The sequence below is a fragment of the Montipora capricornis genome, chromosome 7 (genome assembly GCF_036669925.1).
Source record: "Montipora capricornis isolate CH-2021 chromosome 7, ASM3666992v2, whole genome shotgun sequence".
Taxonomy (NCBI): Eukaryota; Metazoa; Cnidaria; class Anthozoa; order Scleractinia; family Acroporidae; genus Montipora; species Montipora capricornis.
Genome location: NC_090889.1, coordinates 17,370,036 through 17,393,236, shown reverse-complemented (window position 1 = coordinate 17,393,236; position 23,201 = coordinate 17,370,036). Strand labels below are relative to the sequence as shown.

The 23,201-nt window shown below is 38.3% G+C and overlaps 1 protein-coding gene across 3 annotated transcripts in view; it reads left to right on the top strand.

Moving 5' to 3' along the window:
• Nucleotides 1–23,201, top strand: part of LOC138055252 (putative adenosylhomocysteinase 3) — a 33,718-nt gene that overhangs the window by 5,281 nt on the left and 5,236 nt on the right. Inside the window, exons 1-16 of one of the 3 annotated variants that reach the window (XM_068901228.1) lie at nucleotides 6,861–7,004; nucleotides 7,085–7,178; nucleotides 7,560–7,621; nucleotides 12,533–12,620; nucleotides 14,988–15,088; nucleotides 16,359–16,430; nucleotides 16,950–16,980; nucleotides 17,581–17,782; nucleotides 18,835–18,904; nucleotides 19,066–19,112; nucleotides 19,213–19,276; nucleotides 20,017–20,105; nucleotides 20,993–21,063; nucleotides 22,047–22,141; nucleotides 22,396–22,494; nucleotides 22,882–22,950. In XM_068901228.1, the coding sequence (XP_068757329.1) occupies nucleotides 6,924–7,004; nucleotides 7,085–7,178; nucleotides 7,560–7,621; nucleotides 12,533–12,620; nucleotides 14,988–15,088; nucleotides 16,359–16,430; nucleotides 16,950–16,980; nucleotides 17,581–17,782; nucleotides 18,835–18,904; nucleotides 19,066–19,112; nucleotides 19,213–19,276; nucleotides 20,017–20,105; nucleotides 20,993–21,063; nucleotides 22,047–22,141; nucleotides 22,396–22,494; nucleotides 22,882–22,950 (1,335 nt within the window). In that variant the 5' untranslated portion in view covers nucleotides 6,861–6,923. Of the gene's footprint in view, nucleotides 1–6,860; nucleotides 7,005–7,084; nucleotides 7,179–7,559; nucleotides 7,622–12,532; nucleotides 12,621–14,987; nucleotides 15,089–16,358; nucleotides 16,431–16,949; nucleotides 16,981–17,580; nucleotides 17,783–18,834; nucleotides 18,905–19,065; nucleotides 19,113–19,212; nucleotides 19,277–20,016; nucleotides 20,106–20,992; nucleotides 21,064–22,046; nucleotides 22,142–22,395; nucleotides 22,495–22,881; nucleotides 22,951–23,201 lie in introns of those variants that run through there. The other 2 variants (XM_068901231.1, XM_068901229.1) reach the window with 2 other exon arrangements.

Below are 23,201 nucleotides of genomic sequence, written 5' to 3'. Positions count from 1 at the left end.
AGTGTTGCATCTGACATCTGTACATGGTTAGAACCTCTAGTCTTCTCAGACGAGGACGGCAAATCAAAGGTCTTCCCCAATTGATGAATCAAACTCAGTCGGACTTGAAAGAACCCACTAAATATTTGCATAGAAGACTGCATGTCTTGTTTGGGATAGTAAATGCTCGGAGATAACGGCAAAAACAAACTTCTTTACAATCCTAGGGTAATTTAATTAATGATTTGATGTATGATGTGCTGAATATAAAACCAAAAAAATCATCTTTTCCAACAACAAGCCCGGCTTGAAGGCGGCAAAACTAGCGCATTTCGACCTTATTTTGATGCGAGGAAAATAGCAGTTCAGGGGTTAGTTAACGTCGATAACTCGTAACAGTAATTCAACTGGAAAACCTGAGGTCGACGGTGCGCTCATTTTACTCCCCCCTCTCCATCACTGCTCCGTTTTACGGGTATTTAAAGCTACTTAGCTACACGGAAAGGAAAGAAATCTGAGAAATCGAAACAAGGATCCGAGATGCGAGAATCGAACTCAGGATCTCTTTCACCAATGCCGCGCGCTAAGCGACTGTGCCATGTTTGGCCATCCGTTAGGTTTGTTCTGTAGCGAAATTCTTTATATTTTAGAGAGTTTAGAAAATATCGTCTTCTCTTCAGTGAGTAGAAGCTTCGTTCTCTCGAAACCGTACGTGGTGACAAGCGGGATCACTAACTGCATTTTTGCATCTAGTTAAGTTCTGATTAATTAGTACTCGCTTAATGAAAGTTGTTTTCGACCAACTCATTTGAGGTATTGAACCCATTGGGAACTCGCAAGAATCCGAGTCCCAGATGGGGCTCGTATTTTTCCAGTGGCCCCGGTTCGATTTCCAGACTTGGCGTCATATATGGATTGAGTTTGTTGGTTCTCTACTCTGCACCGAGAGGTTTTCTCCGGGTACTCCGGTTTCCCTTCTCCTCGAAAAACCAACATTTGACTTGATTTACTTTCATTGTTAATTTCAGTTTACAGTGTCCCCAATTTTTGCTCCAGCGCTAGAACGACTAGACACTTAAACAAAGTTCCTTTACTTTCCTTTTTTTTTCGAGATAGACTTTTCCAAATTTTATTTTGAATTGCGCATTTGCGCAGAAAACCAGCAGAAACGCTTGCCTCTCAGAGTGGATTGTATGTTGCGGCCCTTTAATTGTCGCCATTTGTGGCGACGCACCACCGTATAAGGACTTGAACACTTCACAAGGGAGACAAGATCAACGATGTCTTTGATTGGGAACGAAGTTGGCGCGTTGGCTAGGACACTTGTCGCCTTTCACAAATATGACCTTGGGTTGTATCCCTGACTTGTCATGGTATCAAATGTTGGTTGCTAAGAGCTGTTTTCCTCTGGGGTCTCTGGTTCTTATTTCTCATTTAAGTTACCTGCTGGAACCCTGCATCCTTGAGATTCTAGGACTCGAGGGACTCTGGAACATGTAGAGGTAGAAAGTGACTCTTGGTATTGGCTTTTGATTTATCATTATTTACGAAAAGGCCTTTCAAAATATGCCTTTGTGGCAACCCATATCTGACTGATATTGAACAACTTCACCAACATTCCATGGCAAATTAAGGAAACCAGTTGCCAGTCTTTGTTTTTAATGCTTTAATACAAGGTCTTCATTGTCCTGCAACTAATCTAGTTGTACAAAGTACAGCGCCTAGACAGTCGACTTCACTTCTGCATTTTAATTCAGTGTTCCCACTGTATCGATTTTGTATCGAAAAGCCTTTCTGCCAAATCCAGGCTCTCTCTCTCTCCCTTTTCCGGTGATTGCGTTCGCCAATCACACTACAGAATTTATATAACTTCATGCTACAATGCTACAGGGATTCAACTAATTGCAAAAAGTTTTCATTTTGTTGAGCAACCTAAGAAAATTACGAGTTTTAAAATGACTCCTCGTAGGAAGACTGACGTGTCGTGGAAAATTTTAAGTCCTAATACACGGCGGTAACGTATATTTACCGTAATTAATTATATTTTAGTGATAGTTTTCTAATCCAATATCTTCTTAATCTGTTCTTTCATTGCGCTCACGTGATAAGATGGTCATGTCGGTTCCAAAACAATGGGAAAATGTGACTTAAGTTTTGCTTGTTTTTCGCTAGTTTTTTTTCCACCAACGTGTTACGTTAGGTGCAAGCAACCTGGAAAGAATCAGTCGATCAGTACGCATAATTTGAGGGCTCCAGGGGTTAACTTTGAAAACTTTAAAACCCAAGTTTTGGACATGAATGTGAATAAAATTATGAAGCTTGACCAATTTCCTTTTTGTCCTCTTTTCTTGCGAATTTCACTTGTGTTCTTGTAATCACGGATGTGATAAACTTGGCGATGATTTTGTATACCGGTAAATAAGTCCATTGTGGCATTTATCTCAGCGATTTTGATGTTACGCACTGAAGGTATTCTCGGTTTTCACATGACGTCACGACCGCCATGTTGGTGCCCTAAAGAAAGAAAAGGCGGCCATGTTGGTGCCCCAACCAAATCCTCCGGGAATTTAACTCTATTATTATGCAAATGCTTCCTTTTGTTTTCGTCGAAAAACATGGCTGTTGATCACGTGAGTGAAAACCAGCAATTGGCTGGACAGGATGAATTTTTTTCCGTGGGATTGTAATTACCAGTTGTAAGATGGTTTTACTTATCAATCTAAAGTACTACAAGTGATATGGTATGTATCATTTCGGAAATGGATCGTGGACTGTCTATAGATACTGCTTGCTCAGCTTCATCATTAGGAGGCAATGACTGTAGGAAGATCTCGCGAGGATCACGCGAGGATCACGCGAGTTTCCCTTCGACTGCCCCCTTACCCCAGGCTTCTTGGAGACTTAACGGGGAAACAGAATACTATTTTTAGCCTTGACCAGTCAACGTGAAATCCCTAATGGCCTTTTGCCAAATTCGATGCTCTTTGTTATGTTGATTATTAAACAACGCTAACATTCCATTTGTAACTTGGCCAAGGATACTCAGGCGTCTGTCTTTTAATTGGGCTGTAGATTTATGAAAAAAACATGAGTATTTTTCCACAGGGCAGGAAATTTCTTAACTGAGGATTTCAAAGTCTTTTACTTTCTATTCTTGGTTTGCACTCACGTGATTAGACGGCCATGTTGGTTTACAAAACGAAAGGAAAATTAACTTTTACTCAAGTCCAACTGAGGATTGCATTTGTTAGAAAACATCATTCACATCCAGTCTTCAGTTAGCGTCCTTTTGCATGAAATATTGATTAATCTTCTCAATCTAGCGCAACTATTTATTTTCCACAAAAGCAAATTTGAATTGATTAACCGTTGTAGAGCAAATTCACCATTTTAAGAAACACTGCATGAGAAAAGCACATAAGGCAGATCAGAGTTAGACGCTCGAGACACATAGCAAACAGTGTGAAACTACTGAGTAACAGATTCGAAATTGACGTATGAAACCCTTTGCAAATTAAACACCTTGAAATACCCGCGCAAACACTTCAAAGACGCAATGAAATGGACGCGCCAGACACATCGTAAACACTTAAAAAATAGGAAAGATAGGGCCCGTACGCACTGGGCAATTTTGTTTATTTTGCGTAAAAAATCTGTCATCATTTCCGTCTGTCCTTTCCCACCAAATTTTGTCAAGCCTTACCAAACTTCAAATTAAAGGAGCCGTCGTCCTGCCCCGGATCGAGGACAAATTTTTGTCAGGCGTGAAAACTATACTGGGTTATAGGGTTAACGTTTAGTTTTCACGAGTTTTGGCGCGATATGTGCCTGAAAACCATTCTAAGAAGAACACATGTAAATCTATGCATACAGGAAAATACAGGCAAAATAAAGACGTACTTGCTCAATTTACCGCGTTTGGGGGGCGAGGAATTTTGTAAGTCCTAGTAAAACGCTGTGCCAGCAACTAAGCTATACTTTAGTTTCTGGCCAAGACTGCGTTCCCTGGGACTCCTTTTGCTCTTGGGGAGGATGTTCTTTGTTATAAATGACAGCCTCGACGTTCTTAAATGTAAAATAATGTTCCCGACTTCTTCTCCATACTTTTCCTTTTAGGCGTTTTAAAAAACTAGCACAATTACTTTCTTCTGCAGCGCGCATTCCTAGCAACACGGGCGTAAGTGCAATTGTAGTCATAGTCATTGTTTATTTACCCACTAGCAGCGTAGGAGTTTTAACTTGTTGAAACGCTCTCGTGCATCGATGATGTACCACAGGGGATAGAACACAACAGCGGGAACTCCATGCCCCACTCTTTGCGACAAGTGTGTGGGTTCTTTTACATCCCACAGGGTTACGAACATTGTGGGTCGTGAGACGGGGCCTACGGTTTATCGTCCTTATCCGAGAAGACTAGAGAGGCTAACGATTTGCAGATGTCATTACGAAGGCACTTGTTGACAATTTTTTATGCAAGGGCCAGCTGAGCAAAGTGGAAGCGCCGACCGGATCTTGGGATATCTAACCAGCAAATAATATGTAGATTAAACAAAACGATACTGCGCGGCTGGTTGTACGGTTGTGAGGTAAATCAAAAAAATATATTTCCTTACAGCCGTACAACCAGCCCTGCAACATTATTTTGTCGTTAATTACAAAGGCACCGCTTTCTCCTCAGTTTAAAGACTCTTAGTCACGGTTGTTCCGGCGGGAGTCGAACTCACGGCGGCCTCCTTCGTGGCAGCCCGGTGGTCAAACGACTGATCGCGATTATAATGCAACCTTGCAGCAAGAGTAGCGTTGATATCCACACTTCGAGGATTGCTCTGGTGGACGGCCTTGCTAGTCATGCAGAAGGGCATTACGGTCATTCATCAACATGTGCTTCCCCTCCTCTGTGATGATAATTTATGTAGGCCGAGTTCTAATCGATCTCAACTTGATCCTGCGGATTTTCTCTGGGTCCCCCATCATATTCAGGTGCCTTTTCAATTGCGCAAGGGTGCTCTGTCAATTCTTGGAGCCTCAGTCTGTTGTGCTGTACGTGTCGATCGCCAAGTTTCATTCCCGAGATTGGTGAAAGGTTAATAAATTAATTGAGAAAGCGTTGTTCTTTTCACTCACGAAGGCTGTCGAGATTGGTTCAGAGAACAATGAAAGTTGTCCTGCGGTTTCATCTGATGGCATATTCCGCCTTGACTAGTGTCTCGATTGTATCTGTAGGCTTCAATTTGACTCGACCACGATTTGTTGAAGCTGGTTGCTTTCTGCCAATTGGGGTTCTTAAATTAATAATATTCTTTTTAGTTTGAACCGTTCTTTCTGATTATTAAAGTGGTTGTCCCGTGAGCCAGCTTGGAAGCTAAGTGAACTTCCACTACAAATGCCTTAAAATATAATTGCATCGCCATAAAATATAATTGCAACGCCATAAAATATAATTGCAACAAATGCAATGAGCCGTAACTCCGAACACAGTAGACCCTTCTCCAAAATGATGGCAACGGATTTGAATGAGTTAAAATTGAAAAACTGATACCAGAAATAGAAAGAGCACTTTTACTTTAGTAACCCGTCGAAATTTCAGCGCATTAGGTGTTATATCAGCTGAGAAAATGTAAGTCGAAATTTGACAAATTTACCCTGAGACGTTTGTATGACTGGGGGACGGTATATGCCATACCGCCAATCATATAGCCTGCGAACACAGACGTATTTCCGGCTGTCGTTCCGGCGGAACCAGTGACAGCCGGAAATACGTCTGTGTTCGCAGGCTACCAATCATACAAACGTCTGTAAAGTTTTCATTTTCCAACATACATTTTGTCAGCTGATATTACACCTGATATGCCGAAACTTTGAAGGGTTACTATAGTAAACGTGCTCTTTCTATTTCTGGTATTAGTTTTTAATTTTAACTTATTTGAATTTTCGGCCTACGTTTTGGAGAAGGGTCTGTACAGATATAAAATAAGATCAGAGGCTGTTAGGAGCTGTATGCCTTCACTTAAGAAATGCTCTTATGAACAAAAACATCTTCACCTACAGCACTTCCCACTATAAACAAAAGGAACCGATTAAAACAATTTCTAGCATGTCTTGCGCTGTTCCATTTATTGTTTTGGCGTCATTGGCCCGGCAAGTCTTCCCGTCTGGGATACGTTACGTGCAATTGCGTATTTCCGTTTCTCTTGCAGGTGTTTTGGTATTTTTAGAGGTTTCCAAAAGATCTGTCTCGCTTACTCTATGACAAGAAACCTCAGCTTGTGATGATTCCTTTGTTTACCTATTTCAGCTGAGAAAGTGACTGATTTGAGCGATTTTTTTGAAAGGGAAACTTAAAGGCTTTAAGGGCAAAGGTTGCTTAAATTGTGTAACAAAATAGGAATGGACATCTTTCACGTGCACAGAAGATGCTTGTCTACTTGTTCTAAACTATATTACTAGCCCCAGTTGTTCGAAGAGTGGATAGCTCTATCCACTGGATAATTTATTGTTGGTTTTGCTAGTGTTTATTTAGCCGGTGGATAGCGTCATCCACCTTTTGAACAACTGGGGCCAGATCTTTTTAACTGTTGAATGAAAAAATTCTTGCATTGTTTATAAAGCGCATATGAGTACCAGTGAGGAACGAATCATTCAGATTTACGAGACCAGCGTTTCTGAATCAGCGTTTTTCAGCGCTGTAGACGACCGCCAGCGAGGCGCGCATATAGCGGCGAATGGAGAGAAGAAGGAAGAAGAAAGAATACCACCCGAATCAGGCTTTATCTACCACGCGATCGCACTGGAATTTCTAATAAGGCCGCACCTGGGAATTTTTAAGTATGCCCCCGCCTGTACCCTAGAGGAAGGTGTAAAATTGCCCCCTTGTTAGACCTGTTTCCTGATTGGTCCCCTCGACTCCACGCAGATGTGAGCTTTCTCTCATTGCAAACAATAATATGGCGGCATCCGATGTGGAGCATCGTGTCCAGAAATCTCCGGCTGCGGCACAAAGACCGCCTCATCTCAAGGCTCTAGAGGTTTATGTGGCGCGTCTTTGACATGACGTCTTTGTGTCCTGAATTTTTCGGCTCAATATTTGTGCGTTTTCTCTCGCTAGGGGCTGTCGTTTTCGGAGAGCATGTCAAGGCGACCCCCTCGCCTTCGAAGGCGGTCAATTTCGGTATCCTCAACTGATAGTTACGGAAGTTCAGGTGATGGGAAGATGATTTTTATCGTGATCAGCTATTTTCTGGCAGTGTTGACAAGGTTTTATTTTCCGGCGGCATGTATTATTTCGTAGTCGCTTGTTTGAAAAAAAGCCCGTTTCGACACGGTGCTTGCGTTTGTGATCTCGTGCTAATGAACACAAATTTTCGCGATTTGTAAGTCATACTCGGTTTTCGTTAAAATTTTTAATCACGGTTTTCACATTACTGAAAGATTCCTATTCCATTTTTTTTTTCATCATAAGTCGTCAGATCTCATGGGTTTTGAGATATTGTAAACGTTAGGTAAACCGGTTTTTTCTCATCGTCTTCTAGCTTATATTGTCCCTCTTAAATATTCATGCTTGTTTGTTTGTCCTATTGCAGCCAGCTATTCAGACAGTTACTCGTCGGACGAAGACGATGTATCTCCCAGGGAAAGATCTCAGGTTTGATCTTTTGTCGCTAGACGACCTTTTTTCCTCTCTTGTTTTAGATAGTAGCTGAGTAAGCTGGTAACACAAGCATTAATTACGTAGTAGTACGCTCTGCTTGCTTTGTAATTATTTCACGCTTGCCTGATTTCCGTCCGCTTGTTTGAAGATCTTTAAAAACACAGATTGCCTCAGTATTTTTCACCATCAAACAGCAAATTCATTTTTCGTCAAATACATGTACTTAAACATGTTCTAAGTTAATTAAACGGCTGCTGAAAGTGAAAGTGAAACTGCGTTCGTGACATTATCGTAATATGTACACAGTACATTTCGGAAGTCATTTTCCGGTTGAAATTTATCACTCCATACTTTCCGTTCGTGCATCACGCACAGTTCGTTCATTGAAATGAGCCTTTTTAATATATAGTGCCAGTATGATTGTTTGGATGACGTCATGTCCCTTTAACTCACGTAATCGAAAGCTTTCGAAACAAGTTAACAAACCGGCGAATAATAGATTGATATTTAGATCCCATTTTCTGCATGATTGATAAACTGCATGCGCATAAAGGGTCTGTGCGATATATCGATTGGTTAAGATTTGTTGCTGTCAAATTGTGTGAACTTCACTGCTTGAACAAATCTTAATAATAGGCTGATTTAGCAACAGAACGGGAACGGCAGTGGCGACGGCGCGCGCAGTAAAAACACCAATGAGAATTCAGAATAGAATAGACTCCACTCTTTTCTTCTCTATTCTAAATTCTCATTGGTAGTTTTAGCTGCGCATGACGTCGCCATTGACGTTTCCGTTCTGTTGCTAAATCAGCCTAATGAACAATCATCACAACTACAAATTTTTATTGCAAAGCGTTCACATTTTGATTGTTGCTCAAGTGTATGTAGAATAGAGATAGAATATCAAGAGTGTTTTCATGGTGATCGATGAAGACAATGACAACTTCCTACTCACACAGACATGTTTGGGAAAGTTTCTATCCTCAGTACAATGAGTTGAAATGACTTGGCATAGTTTAAGTAGTCTTAAGAATGTAAATTGTCTGCACATTCAATTTACATAGTGGAAATATGTGGTCATTATAATAATCATCGTTCTTCTTTTAGTAAGAAGTTATTGTAAGTACAATACAATACATACTTAATTGACCGCTCCCCATAGGGGCTTTTCAGGGCCAATGAAACAATCCACAAAACAACCAAACACAACAACAACAACTGTTAAGAATCCCAACTGGCCGGAGGCAAACCAGTTGGCTATTTACAAGTGCAGCTGGGAAGTTGAACCAGGGACTACCAGGAACAAATTCAACGGGTGGTCAGAGCGGGTTTTGAACCTGGGATCTCCGGAACTCAAGGCAAGTGCCCTAACCACTGGGCCACACTGCCTCCTAAATGATACAAATTCCCAGTGGAGAAGTTGCCTTGGGTTGTTCAGCAGCATCCAAGCGTGCTTTTAATGAAAGAGTTTTAAACTAAAGCTAGGAAGTGTTTCCAAGAGGCGAGATTTCTTGTAAGATTATTTTTAAAATGGGGATGAAAATCAGGTCTAACAATTACCGTAAAGACCCGCAGATAAGCCGCACCCTTAATTTAGAAATAAAGGAAATCCAAAGTGAGTCTTTAGAAGTTTTCTTCATCCACTGTTCATCAAACGTAAACTCACTATTAACATTGTTCAAAATAGAAAAGACTTTGAATTCTTACCCACAATTTTAGCAATTTAATACCGGTATAATGATCATCGTTTCTACCAACTTTGAGAGATAAAGTAAAGGTAAAATCTCTGTTACGAGCCTGAAAGGCCCATCAGGCCGGCGCTTATCTCCGGTTTCTGTAGCATGAAGTGACTAGGAGTATTTCTACTCCCCCTTGGATGAGATGCTAGTCTATCGCCGGGTTACCCCCAGCATTTTCGCTGGTACCCATTTATACACCTGGGTGGAGAGAGGCACCATGAAAGTAAAGTGTCTTGCCCGAGAACACAGCACAATGTAGTAGTATTAGAATCAAATGCGAAGGTGGAAAACTGGATACCAGAAGCAGCTGTTTTCAAATGTTCCCACAGATACATGTAAGCCGCACCCCTGATTTCTAGCGACGATATTTTGGAAAAAGGTGTGACTTATCTGCGGGTGTTTACAGTAATTTTACTTTTTGGTTTGCAACAATACGTTTTATGGAATCAACCATAGAGTAAATGAGTAACTGGACTTTTAGCTGCGCCTTTGTGGAGACCTTCCAAAAAAAGTCGGCCAGCTAATGCTGCAATATTTAGCTTGGGATTAGAGTGATAGAAACAAAATTAAAACTTGTCTTGCATTCAAAATTTCAATTCAAAAGATACTCAAAGGCCAAAACAAACTGAGGAAATTAAAGTAAAGGTCTGTTATCTAAAGCAAAATGATTAAAAGTGAGATTTGAACTCTGTTAGAGTTTTCCTAATAATGGGCTCTTATTTTTTAGGCAAAATTCCACTTTCCATGAATCTTTTATTACATTTTTATTACATGTTTAAAGTGCTGATGAGTTCCCTGTTTCTGAAAACTAGTTAACTCAATTTATAGTTAACTCAATTTAGCATCACCACTCATTATTTTGCGAAGGTTCTTTTGTTACCAATCAATGTGAGATAAGAAAATTTTGGATCTGTTAACAAAATCCACCAGTAAGTTTTGACAACCTTATGTCATCATTATGATCCAGTTTCTCTTCTTAGACTGTGTCTTATTAAAATTGATCTTTTGTTTACTTCTGCTAAATTTATGTGCTTTGAATTTGATAAATTTTGGCATTTCAGAGATGACTTGTTTGTTTTTCAACTTCTAATTCTCTGTTGATTTGTTACTTTATCTGACAACGTGAAAAGTCCTCTCGCAATTCATGTCCTGGCATTTTGTCTTGAAGGAAACAAAACAAAATGGTGTTTAATAGCTGAGAGCACAAAGAAAAAAGAACATTTTGGGATGTTTATTGTATCTCGTACATGATAAAGCAATTTTAGTAAGAAATTAATTAATCACGGCATGTGTTGTTCTTGTGTCAGTTATTTATCTGAGATGCAGTATGCATGTAAATAATTGTATATTGCCTTGCTCTCCTTAAAAAGCATAAAATAAATACGCTGCTGGATAGATTGCATCCTCTCTTCCTGTACTCAACTAATGAATGTTTGAGAATAAAATTGGTTAGCAAGCTGTACCTTTTCACTGCCTGAGGGAAACCTTTGTGTCCTTTTAGAAATATTGAGACTTCACAAATAAAATCCTGAATTGAATTTTCTTGGGGCATTATTTTTATTAAAAAAGTAGTGGTCTAGAAAGAGCTTTGCCCATTTTCTGAAGTCATAAATGTTGCCATTCTGTTTCATTGTTAATTTTTGTATCACATAGTTTGTGATGTTATCTGTGGTGTGAACCAGTCCTGTTGCCGGGCCTTTGGCTGTTAGCGCAAATGACCACTAACAAAAACAAAGAAGAGACAAAACAATGTGTTTTGGTGTGATTGAACCCTCGCAAAAGAAAATGAGGATTGTACATCCGGCCCCCGGTTTGCTGGAAGCGTGGTTAGCGCTAACCGGCGTTAAATACCATGGAAACCTATAGGTTTTGATATCTCTTAACCAACGGTTGGTGCTAACCAGGCTTCGAGCAACTGGCCCCAGGTGGACTTACAGTGCAAAGCATGCTACCGTTTCCACAACCAAGTTTTTTGACAAAGTTTTGACACTTATTTTATTGAAGGGTGGAGTTAATCAGACTCTTTAAAATTAGCTAAGGATATATGGGAAGAATCTTGGTTGTTTGTTGGCAGCCGGGAAGTGAATTTTCAAGAAATTCACAAGTAAAAAAGAATTAATTACATGTAATCTGTGTGAAGCCATTACTTTTTAAGTGTTTCAATTCTGAATGATAAAAATATTTTTTTTTGTATATCTGCAGCAAACATAAAATTATGTGAAAACGATAATGGGAGAGCACTACCTTCTCACAAACACCAGCATGAAGAGACATCTCTTGAAAGTTATCTGTATTGTCCTTGTTTAGATTTGTATAATTGTTATCTTCGTCCTTGTATCGTATCCACAAAGTACTTGACGTGTGATGTGGCAAGCTACCACAGGTTCTTCTGACATGCTCCACAAGCGAAAGAAACAAAAACGTACAATTCCATCCACAATGTCTGCTTCTATATAGAACTTTACAAACTTACAGTTGCCATTCTCGACTTTTACTTGGAATTTCATGCCGATCAACTAATGAACTCAAAATTAATCATAATGTCTACCTATGCCCACTTTGATGTGTTGGCTTTGTTAAAAGTGTCACTAGACTACACCAGTTTACTGGAGGGTAGGTGCTGTAAATGTGGTAAGAGAGAAGGAGCACTCTCCTCGGCGGCAAGGAGGTCACCATGAAAACCAGACACAGTCCACCGCCCACGGCAACTATCAACACATCACTAAGACCATTGTGTGGAATGTATACTTACCCTAAAAACATGGGAGGGAGATACATGCAGGGAATATCGAGTGAGTAAACAACAAGGTGACTCAAGCTAAGCCAAAGCACTTGGCAATGCCCCTGCAAACCTCCCTGGAGTCCTCCCCAAAGATCAAGAGAAACTGTTGCCTTCATTGGCTTGGTTTTAACTTTACCTTAATAATGATATTTAGCCTCATAAAAAGTGTCAAAAATTCATCAAAAATGTTAGTTTTGTGGAAACGGTAGCGGGCTTCGCACTGTAAAACAAGTTTGACCATTTCGAGCAGGGGTTGCTACATGCAAAAGTTATGTGTGCGTGTCTATGACTTGATAATAGAAAGTGACATTTTGTTGGTTTCTTCAGAAAGTGAAAGGTGTACAAACGTAAAGTGTAATGCATCCGTTTTCCATCCATGTACAGAAAAACAGCAGTGGTGGATCCGATTTTTGTGTTAAGAATATTAAGCTGGCTGACTTTGGTCGCAGGGAAATTGAAATAGCTGAACAAGGCAAGCGGAACTTTGTAATGTTCTCTTTAGAGCCTGATTTTTTAAATCCCCTCTAGGGGGAGTTATTAGCAAAATACACTGTAATTACTACTTTGCCATCATTGTACTGTGTAAAAATTTGTGTTCATTTTGTTATGGGAAAGGAAGGAATTTAGGGGAAAAGGATCGGGCACGTTTCATCACTGGCAATGTTTGGTCTTAAGCAACCCCCATTTACAAGTAATATTGTCTGGTGTTATAGAGGAAAATCAAGAAGTGCCACACTCAGGATTAAAAAGGGTTAAAGAGGTTCATAGTTTTTGATTGTACCTGGATGTTGTTATAAGCCCATTCATTTTTGAAGTGGTCTCCATTGAAGTGTAAAATTGTCTTGCATTGGACAGAGTAAAATCTAGAAGTCTCTCACTCTCGGGATTGGATGGGTTACACACATAATTTATTTCAACAGGCCAGATCCAATAGATGGAGCGAGGTTTTAAATTTTTGGAACTGGTTCAGTTGAAGAGTCCAGGGTTCTAAACTAAGTACTGTATTCCGCTTTTTGTGTCAGGTCTATGCCATGTTTGCTCTGTCTTCTAAAACGAAAGCTAATACAATGTATCCTCATTTGAAACACACCTAAAAGGTCTAGTGTCTAGACAATTAATATAAATTATAGCGTTAGTTAAAACTATGTTTGGTCTGCAAGGTCTGGGGTCTCTTTTACTGCGATTTTCATAATTCTGTGTAATCTCGCCTTCCAAGTGCTTGTTTGAAACTGCGTTTTGGTTTAATTTCTGAACATACATGTTCGCTGGGAAGATTGACTCCTCCTCTGGAAAGAGAATTGGAGTTTACACCTGTACTATGTTACTTTACTTCACAGCTTGAATATTGCTATGATAATATGATATCTTTCTAGAGGTTCTGCAGTAAAAAGATTTGTACAGATTCCAACGCTTTGCATTGAGTTTGATTGTATGAATGTTTCCTGTGGGAACCAAAGATGATGATAATTTGGTAGGTTATGTCCCACATCGATAATTGATTTCTGTGGTGTCGCGTCAACCCTCTACTTAGTGTCAAAAGCTCTATCGATGGAAGCCAAAACGCAGTTACCGGGTTGTCAGGGTTCTTCCTAGTTTTCAGCGCAACAGGTATGGCACCTTTTCAAACCGGTAAAGCAATTGGTTAATGTTGGACGTTCTGCAAAGGATAAACGACTTCTGTGCATTTGCAGGTGGTAATAAGTGCTCTTACAAGCGGCAAATTTTACCGGGTACCGCCTGATAAGGAGAACCCTGGGTTGTAATGGCCCTTGAAGATGAGGTTCCACAGAATTATGAAAATCTTAGTAAAGGAAGGGAACATGTATGATGTAGGCATTGTTTGCTCTTTGCATGCTTTATTTAATAAGACAATGAAACAATTTTTTTCCTTTTGGGCTTTGACTTTTGAATTTCGGTTAAAGATTGATTTTGAAGAACAATATTGAAAAGAAAAATTAACGATGAAAAATTAATGTTACAGTACATGACGTTTCAGTGACCTCAGTGATATTGTCCATGACCTATTTTTGTGTATAAATGTATAGAGCGGTTTTCAAATGAGTATCGTAAAACCAAAACTCAAAGTAATTACTCGTAGCCGACACAAAGGGCGGGACAATGTGCATACGCGAGCTACGATTGGTTTTGGTTTCACTTCTGATTGGTTGAAAAAGTGGCATGAGAACTTTGAACCAATCACTGAGTGAAGCAATGCAAAACCAAAGTAATTATCTAATTACGTTCGACACTCGATTGAAAACCACTCTATCTCAGTCAAATTAATTTCTTTAAAGTTAACAACAATGACATGAGGTCATCAAAACTTTGTGTAACATTTTTATCGTTAATTTTCCTTTTGAAAAGATTTCTGATGCAACCTGTGTGTGTAGTTAATTACAGCTTTCATGATGTACTATCTGCATGAAAAAAAAAATGAATTGTGTTATTTTTACCATGAAATGGTTAGTACTCAAACAAATTCTGTTATACATTCCAAATACAATAACAATCATTAATTTGATTGGCAATATGCTGAAGCACCCTGGCTTTTAAGAGTATGTTTATGGACATGTGGGTACATGACATTGTAATTAACAAACTGTACATGTAAGAATGTAGAAGCCCTTGCTTTCCTCGCTTGATCTACAGTCATGTTAATTTAGACAGTGGTCTTGTTTTCACACATTTGGCAGTTATCTTTTTAACCAATAATTTTTCAATTCTAACCTTAACATCAGAGTGAGATCACCTTTGGTTACATTACTTTTACCATTGCTGCGTTCAAAAAAATGATTTAAATGTCTATGAATTAACTTGTTCATTTGTGATTTGTTCTTAGAAATGCCTGGTCTAATGCTTCTCAGAAAGCGGAATTGCACTGACAAGCCGTTAGAAGGAGCCAAAATTGTTGGTTGCACTCATGTTACTGCGCAGGCCGCAGTGAGTAATTGTGTAAATGGCTATTGACATTGATCCACTAATAGTAATTAATAATAATGTGATTATTATTGCATCACATAGTCCTGAGAAACTGAAGTTTCTGAGATACTGTTACAGTGCATGGTCTCTTCAATTCTCCAAAGTGAATAGTTCTCTGCTGATCACCACTGAATTAGGCAATCAGAGTGACAATGCACTATTAACTAACGGTAATAATCAAATTGGTAATTTTAAAAGTGTATTTACTTCCTGGTGAAAATGATATGAAGTGATAAACACATTAATGATATCCCACTTTATTTATGTTAAGAAAAAAACCAAATCAAAAAAGAAAACAATTTTTGAGACTTGTTTATAAGTAGCTTTTAACCCTTTGACTCCGAGTGACCAGCATGTAAATTCTCCTCACAATTTCAATCAACTGTCAGTCAGACAGGTATTGAGAATGAACATCATTGTCATCTTTAAGAGGTGTGATCTTGATATAAGACTGCATTCCCACTACTACCCAATAAAGAAATCTATGGTGCTACATGTAGTTAGGAGAATAAATATTTCGATCTTGGGAATGGATAGCAGGACAAAATAACTATTATGAAAGATTAGCAAAACTTGAACACAGTAATAACTGCTCAGTACTAAAACATGAACAGGTTACTTCTCAGCTACTATTGAATGGAAGATAGTACATGCCACTGAACAGAACTACAGCTGTAATCAATATAACTATGCAGATTACATGACTGTTTAAGGACGGTGCCTACTATTGTTATTGCGCATACGGTCTGCGCATCTCAAGATACTTGGGTTTCCTATTAGTAATGCTTGCTAATACAGTGATATTTTTGCGCGGTTTAAAACTATCCGGAGAAAGTAGATCTTAGTTAGTACTCTTGGTATGCAAAAAGAAAATTGGGGGTAACCATGCATTTTTGAGAGATAATTAAACTTCAATTTGAGAAAGAACGCCATGCATTGCTTTGTATTTTAAAGCTTTTTACAAATATTATTCATCAATTATCTTTGAAAAATGCGTGGTTACCCCCAATTTTCTTTTTGGATTTCAATAACACTTGCTAAGATCTACATTTCCTGCATAATCACACACCGGGGAAAAAATAACATATCTTTAATTAGTAGGCACTGTCCTTAGGCAAGAACTAAAATGAGTTTTTATTTCCAATATGAACCCATGTTAATTTTCCTACTTTATGATTTATTTTCCCCTTCTGTTTTCATTTAATTTAGTATTGTCTCCATAATTTTATAGGTTTTAATAGAGACACTAACAGCTCTTGGGGCACAAGTTCGATGGAGTGCTTGTAACATTTACTCAACACAGGTAAGCCGGTTACCGTACACTTTTTTTTAAAAATATAATTATATATTTTTTTTATATACACTTTATTAATTCTCAAAACACAACATACAGTGAAGGGCTACATTTAGATACAAACGTTTTACCTACAATAAATAGACTTTACAATTATTATAATCCACAATAATTTATTATAGGTACATACAATTCATACCTACATACATACATACATACATACATATACATACAAATCCTTAAATTATAATTATAAAATGACTTATACAGTACATACATTCAAAAAATTGTACATAAATTATGATTGACTTAAACCGGATGCTATGCTATTGTCCATTTTCTGTAAAACTTTCTCATTTTATTGTCTCTAGCGCATATACCGTACACTTGCAATCAAGAATTATTTCTGTTTTACATTTTTAGAGTCATGTTGTGGTTTCTCTGATATGACATTTATTAAAAGAAAGGTTGAGAGTATTGTGGATAGGTATTAATAATATACGAGTTTACTTTTCCTTTTTTTTATAGAATGAAGTTGCAGCGGCTTTGGCTGAAGCAGGTTGGTAAATTAAGAGATTAGAATTGAAATAGTTTGTAGTGGTTCTGTAAGATGGTATTTTTACCTATTTGTGCCTGGAGTGGCCACCATTGACAAAGTAAACTTATCTGGCGTTAGACCGAGTAAAATCTATACATACACACGTACTGTAAGTCTCAATCTCGGGATGTGGTTTTGTAAGTTTGAATTACAGTCAAGCTACATACATGTCACGCGTGGCCGGCAAGTATCCACAAAACTGTAATGTATTTCCGAGGTTTGATTGGAAGACTTCTGAAAGTTGCTACAAAAAATGCACAATACTTGAACAATAATTCATCAAACGCTTGAAATAGTTTTCACTTTTCAAATACTGTTTATTTTATAACAAAATGAAAGTTCATAGGTATGTATTTCGATATATCAAGGAAATATCTCCAGGAATCTGAAACAGAATCTCCTCAGCAAAGTTTATAATCGGCACGCAGATGTGAATACTCTGTTCAAATTTCAAAACTACTGGTCACGCATGACATAGTTTGACTGTAATTACATTAATTTGATTCAAGAAAGGAACATTACAAGCATTGCACACCAACTCATCTTTATTCTGGTTCTCAGGTTACCCCATCTTTGCTTGGAAGGGGGAGTCTGAGGAAGATTTCTGGTGGTGCATAGAACAGTGCATTACATCAGATAAGTGGCAGCCTAATATGGTGTTGGATGACGGAGGTGATGCCACTCACCTAATGTACAAGAAATTCAATGGAACCTTCAATACTCTGAAAGGTGTTGTGGAGGAAAGTGTGACTGGTGTGCACAGGTGGGAATCGTGAAATTTTGTTATTTAGAGAAGATTAATTTTGTTGCGGCATTAGTAGAGCAGTGTCCAGATAGTGTAGTGGTCATTGGTGATGAATTTCGCACGACGTACTATAGTAATTTGTGTACATGGGTTGATTTTGTTCGTTCTCTAAGGGTTTGTACAGGTCATGGAAATCCAGACGGCTGGAAAGTCATGGATTTCCCATATTCTAAAATCCAGGCAGGCTTGCAAAATAAGGACAAGGCATGGAAAGTCCTGGAAAATAAAATAATTATATCTATGCAAAACAATAAAATTATCTCAGTAACTGTGGCATTTGTTTGGAAATGGCACTTGAACCTGTCTATTTCATTATTATATTTTGTTGTTTTCAAGAGCACTTCATTTTATATTCTGGACCACAACTCATGGATTTTGTCTTGTATAGTCCTTAAAAGGCCTTGAAAACAATTTTGGGACACAAAAAGTATATGAATCTTCCTATGATTTTTATTCTCTGGGTACTCCGGTTTTCCCCTGTCTTATGAAAATCAATTTTTGATTTGTCTCCTGGATTGGGGGAAGATATGTTCCTGGCCGTATAACCTTGAGATAACGTGACTGTCATTACATGTATAATAATTTTCTTGTGCAATGAATGTTCGGCCAGATTTTGTTTCTAATCCATGTCAGTATTATAAAAAGGAGCTTGTATTAATTTTAAAAGGCATTGGACTTTGTAGGTTTTTGATATTCTCCTCCTATAAAATTAATATGTTCAGAAAGGATTCATTTGACAATTTACATGTAGGACTAGTACGTATATGGGTTGGGTGCGACAAGCTATTTTGGTCTGATGTCAATAATATTTTGGGACTTACACGAAATTGACCCCCAGAAGAATCTTCAAGTCTGCATGACTGATTTTTATGTGTGTGTTGGAATCTTCATAGCTCATTTAATAATCTGAATTTGAAAAACTCAAACTGGGAAAAAACATAACTTAAACTGCAGCTTTCAAATTAAACTAGTGCAAGAGGTTATTATATAACTCTTTTTTGTCTTTATAGATTATACCAGCTTTCAAAGCAAGGCAAGTTAACGGTGGCAGCCATGAATGTCAATGACTCTGTAACCAAAGTAAGCTTCTTTTGAGTGATCAACCTACAGTAGTGGAATTAAGAGCACCTTGACAAAAATTTAGTCAGTACATTTTAGTAATGGTCAATTGCAAGTTTTTTTTTGCTGCTTGTTACATGAATTTGCACTAAAATTCATCTTTTTTTTTTTTTCACTTACAGACTAAGTTTGATAACATGTATTGCTGTAGAGAATCAATCTTGGATAGGTAGTTAATTAACTTTCATTTTGTTTCGAATTTCATTGTGCACAGTCAGACGTGACTGTGTTGTAGTCAATTGAATATTTACCTCTTCTTTTCTTTGCAGTTTGAAGAGAACTACAGATGTAATGTTTGGAGGAAAACAGGTTCTTGTTTGTGGCTATGGTGAGGTATGTATTTTCAGACGCTTGCTCCCTCAGCCAGTCCTGAGGTGGTCTTCAGGGCTAGCTTACAGAATTTTTCAAGGGAATGTTTAAATGATTACAGTGCTGTGTATAATAATACCAAGGGATATAACATGGCTAACCCTATATCTTGTACACAGAAGTGTTAGCAGCCCCATTTCGTGTTCAAAATTAGCCAATCCTGACTTAAATATATGCAAGATGTATGGGAATGCACCATTGGGCTATTTTGATGGAATGCACTCGATCTCACCCCAGGCACCTGATTGCCTGGTGTTTGAAAGCTAATATGAAAATAATTGGCCATTTCTGAGTTGCTGTTTGTTTCAGTTTCGAATTGAATCTTGGTGCTCACAGATTTGCATAAGAATTGCACAACTCATTTCCATTTGAATGGTTGTGCACCAGGACTCGCCTTGAAACTGAGGCATGTAGCAACTCGGAAATGGGCTATTGGGCTCACAGTTTTATTGTCCTTAAAACACAAACTAGAAAATGTAGGGTCTTTCTGCAGGTACCAGCAAATATTGTTTTTTGTTTACTTGGGATTAGTGTTTATCTTGGAGTTTTGTTTTGTTTTGTTTTCTGTCTTTTGTTGCTTTTGTTTTACGTTATCTCTGCTCCGGTACCTGCAGGATCTCGAAACCAACTTTTGACCACTTTCTGATGATGAAGGTTGTAGGTAGTTTATGTGCAGTGCTCTGTTTTGCTTTTAATCTGGACAGGTAGGCAAGGGATGTTGTTCTGCTCTCAAAGGTCTTGGTGCCATAGTGTATGTTGCAGAAATTGATCCCATTTGTGCTCTGCAGGCATGGTAGGTATAAGTGTCCTTTTCAAATTATTGCAGTTGCATTTGAAGCATTAATTAAATTTTTTACACCATGTTTAACCCTTTGACGTCCAGACCGGCCTAAACCGGCCAGACTTTTTACTCGTCAATGGGGAGCCCCTGGGAGTCAATGGGTTAAGCACTCACTGAAAAACTGTCTCCATTAAGCTTGACCTTTAGACATACATGTAGAAAAGGGATTCAGAAAATTTAATAGTCACAAATTTGCAAATTTTAGTTGCAAAATTGTCGGGCTGTATCATTGAGTTGCCAGCAGTGAAATAAAACAAAAGATGAGCCTGCAATGCTTGTTTGTAAAGGAACCCCCCGAAAATGGGGAACGTTTGAAGGAATGGCATTGTGCATGGAACATCGCAGCAACTGAAATTGCCCTTCCATTGCATCCCATATCTTCAGATTTAAGAAAAATTCATGGCGAGGAAAATGATGCTTTTCGTTTCCTTATTTATTTTAGAAAAAGTAGTAGCAAAGTGACAACTTTTATTTCAAAAGAGTGATATAGTGAATACTAGTTGCAAACTTATTTGAGTCTCAAGGGAAACTAAGAGTGAGAGGGTGAGAGAGATTAATTCTAAGTGAAATATATTGGTTCACTAAATTGCTATTGTAACAGGAAAATTAATTCTTCCAGGTGGGAATTTTTGTAATTCAAACTTGGATTTTTGCCTACATTGTATATGGATTGCACTCCTCAATGACTGTGCAAGAGGTGGTCAGGACCAATGTCCTGGAAATCAGTTTTAGTTCGGGAACAACTTAATTAACTTTTGCCTAAATGGGTGGCGTACACACATAATTTTACACATAATGCATTTCTTAGTAATGAGTAACTGATAATTTTTTTGTTCTAGTATGGATGGTTTTCGAGTAGTCAAGATTGACTTGGTTGTGAAACAAATTGACATCTTAATCACCTGCACAGGTATGGGACAGATAACTTTCAGGAGGTTTCAGTCCTAGTTTTCCATTTCTGAATGAGAATACTGTCTTTGAATTTTTGTGGCCATATGAACATATGCTGTACATGTACATACAGAAAATGTTACTTGGACAACCTACTGTACCTTATACATATCTCCTTCAAAAGGAGAAAAACGAGATTCAACTCAAAAGTACCTATATATTAGGTTGAGGTTCCATCTTCCTTTTTTCAGCCAATACATTTAAGACATGTAGTCTGCAATCCTTAAGAAAGACATCTGACCATCACCAGTGTATATCTCAGAGCCTAAAGAGCTTTACAACAGTGGTTTTTGGCCTGGACTCCGTGTTGAAACAACGTGACAAATGCATTTTCTCTACCTCCCCATTTATTTAGTCTTTTTGTTGTGCTTTTCACCTGTCCTCCATTCAACTGAGTATGATGTTGTCCCCTGCTTTTTACTGTTAAAGTTTGAGGTCCAATCAAATGTAAACCAACTGTAAAAATTTAAAGAAGGAACAAGACTTTTTTTTTCCAGTGATCACACACCTAAGTGATCAACTAATCCGATAGACCTTATTCACGATAGCCGCCATGTTGGATTTGCTATTATCATGCAAATTAGGTACTAACACACTTCTGAGGGGGCAAACAACACAAGTTCGAGAGATTATAACGAACATCTTAGCCACACAGATGATTTGTTTCATGTTCATTGAATATTTATCACCTAAGTAGTAAAACAGAATGCTTGCACAAGTTACTTCGATTTTTTTTTGCTGAAAAATTAGCAGATAACGAAGTAGAGAGTCAAAACATCGCTGTTGACCTTCAACCATTTTCCCTCCACTATGGAGCAAATAAGATTTTTTTTCTGGCCGTGGCCTTGATATTCTAATGCCCCGTCAAGATCTCTTCCTTGCTTGCAACAAAGGTTATTCAAGGTTCATGCTGAAGTAACCAACCTCCTTCTTATTTAACAGGCAACAAACATGTTGTTACAAGAGAACATCTAGACAGAATGAAGAATGGATGCATTGTGTGTAACATGGGACACTCCAATACTGAAGTTGATGTGGTAAGATGAATTGGGTTGTCTCCTTGCCTGATCCATAATTTATAGTGTTTTTGCTCATGTAACCAGCAGTCATATTTGCATACTAAAACAAAAGGAAGAATTTTCATAAAAATAGAGTTCAAACTCCCAACCTCCAACATGACCACTGCTTCTTTGTTTTACTCTTTCAACATGGCCGCCATGAGGTCGTGTGGAAACACTCAGTCTATACTCAGTCTTTACTTTTTTACTGAGGCTTGTTTGCTTTTTCCCAGGCTAGTTTGAGGACATCAGATCTGACGTGGGAGAAGGTCAGAACACAAGTAGATCATATTATCTGGCCAGATGGCAAGAGAATTGTGCTGTTAGCAGAGGTAATGTATGCATCAACTAAGGCATAAAATTAATGATGTAGTGTAGATCTCCTTTCATTAATGCAGGTTTCAGTGCCAATAGTGGCTGGTGCCAGTCACACTGACTATTTGAGCAGTCTTGAGTGTAATTCTTACCAATTATTCATACTTACCAAAAGGAGGTATAGGCGGGAGCACAAAAATTATTAATAATATTTGTTACAACTGACAATCAAGGTAATTATTAATACGTTTGGCTCAACAATGACCATTGGGGCCCCTGCACAACATTTGGGGTGCCCCCCACAGCTCTAGCCCTGGCTAGCAATGCCTTGATCTTAACATCCCTAAATTTCATATAGTCACATTTAAACTGATTGTGTCTCTTTGTTTTGTTTTTGCTTTCAGGGTCGTCTTGTCAATCTGAGTTGCTCTAGTGTTCCTTCATTTGTAGTTTCCATTACGTCCACAACACAGGTAAAGTGTCTGTACATCTGTACTTGTAAAAATGTTTGAAATAATCAGCTGCAAAGAATGAATTTTAGTGTTGGTTCACTTGACATTAAGGTTATGGAGCACCATACAAAAATACAAAACATACGTAATTGACCGCTCCCCATAGGGGCTTTTCAGGGCCAATGAAACAATCAACGAAACAACAGAACACAACAACAACAACTACAACTGTTAAGAATCCCAACTGGCCAGAGGCAAACCAGTCGGCTATT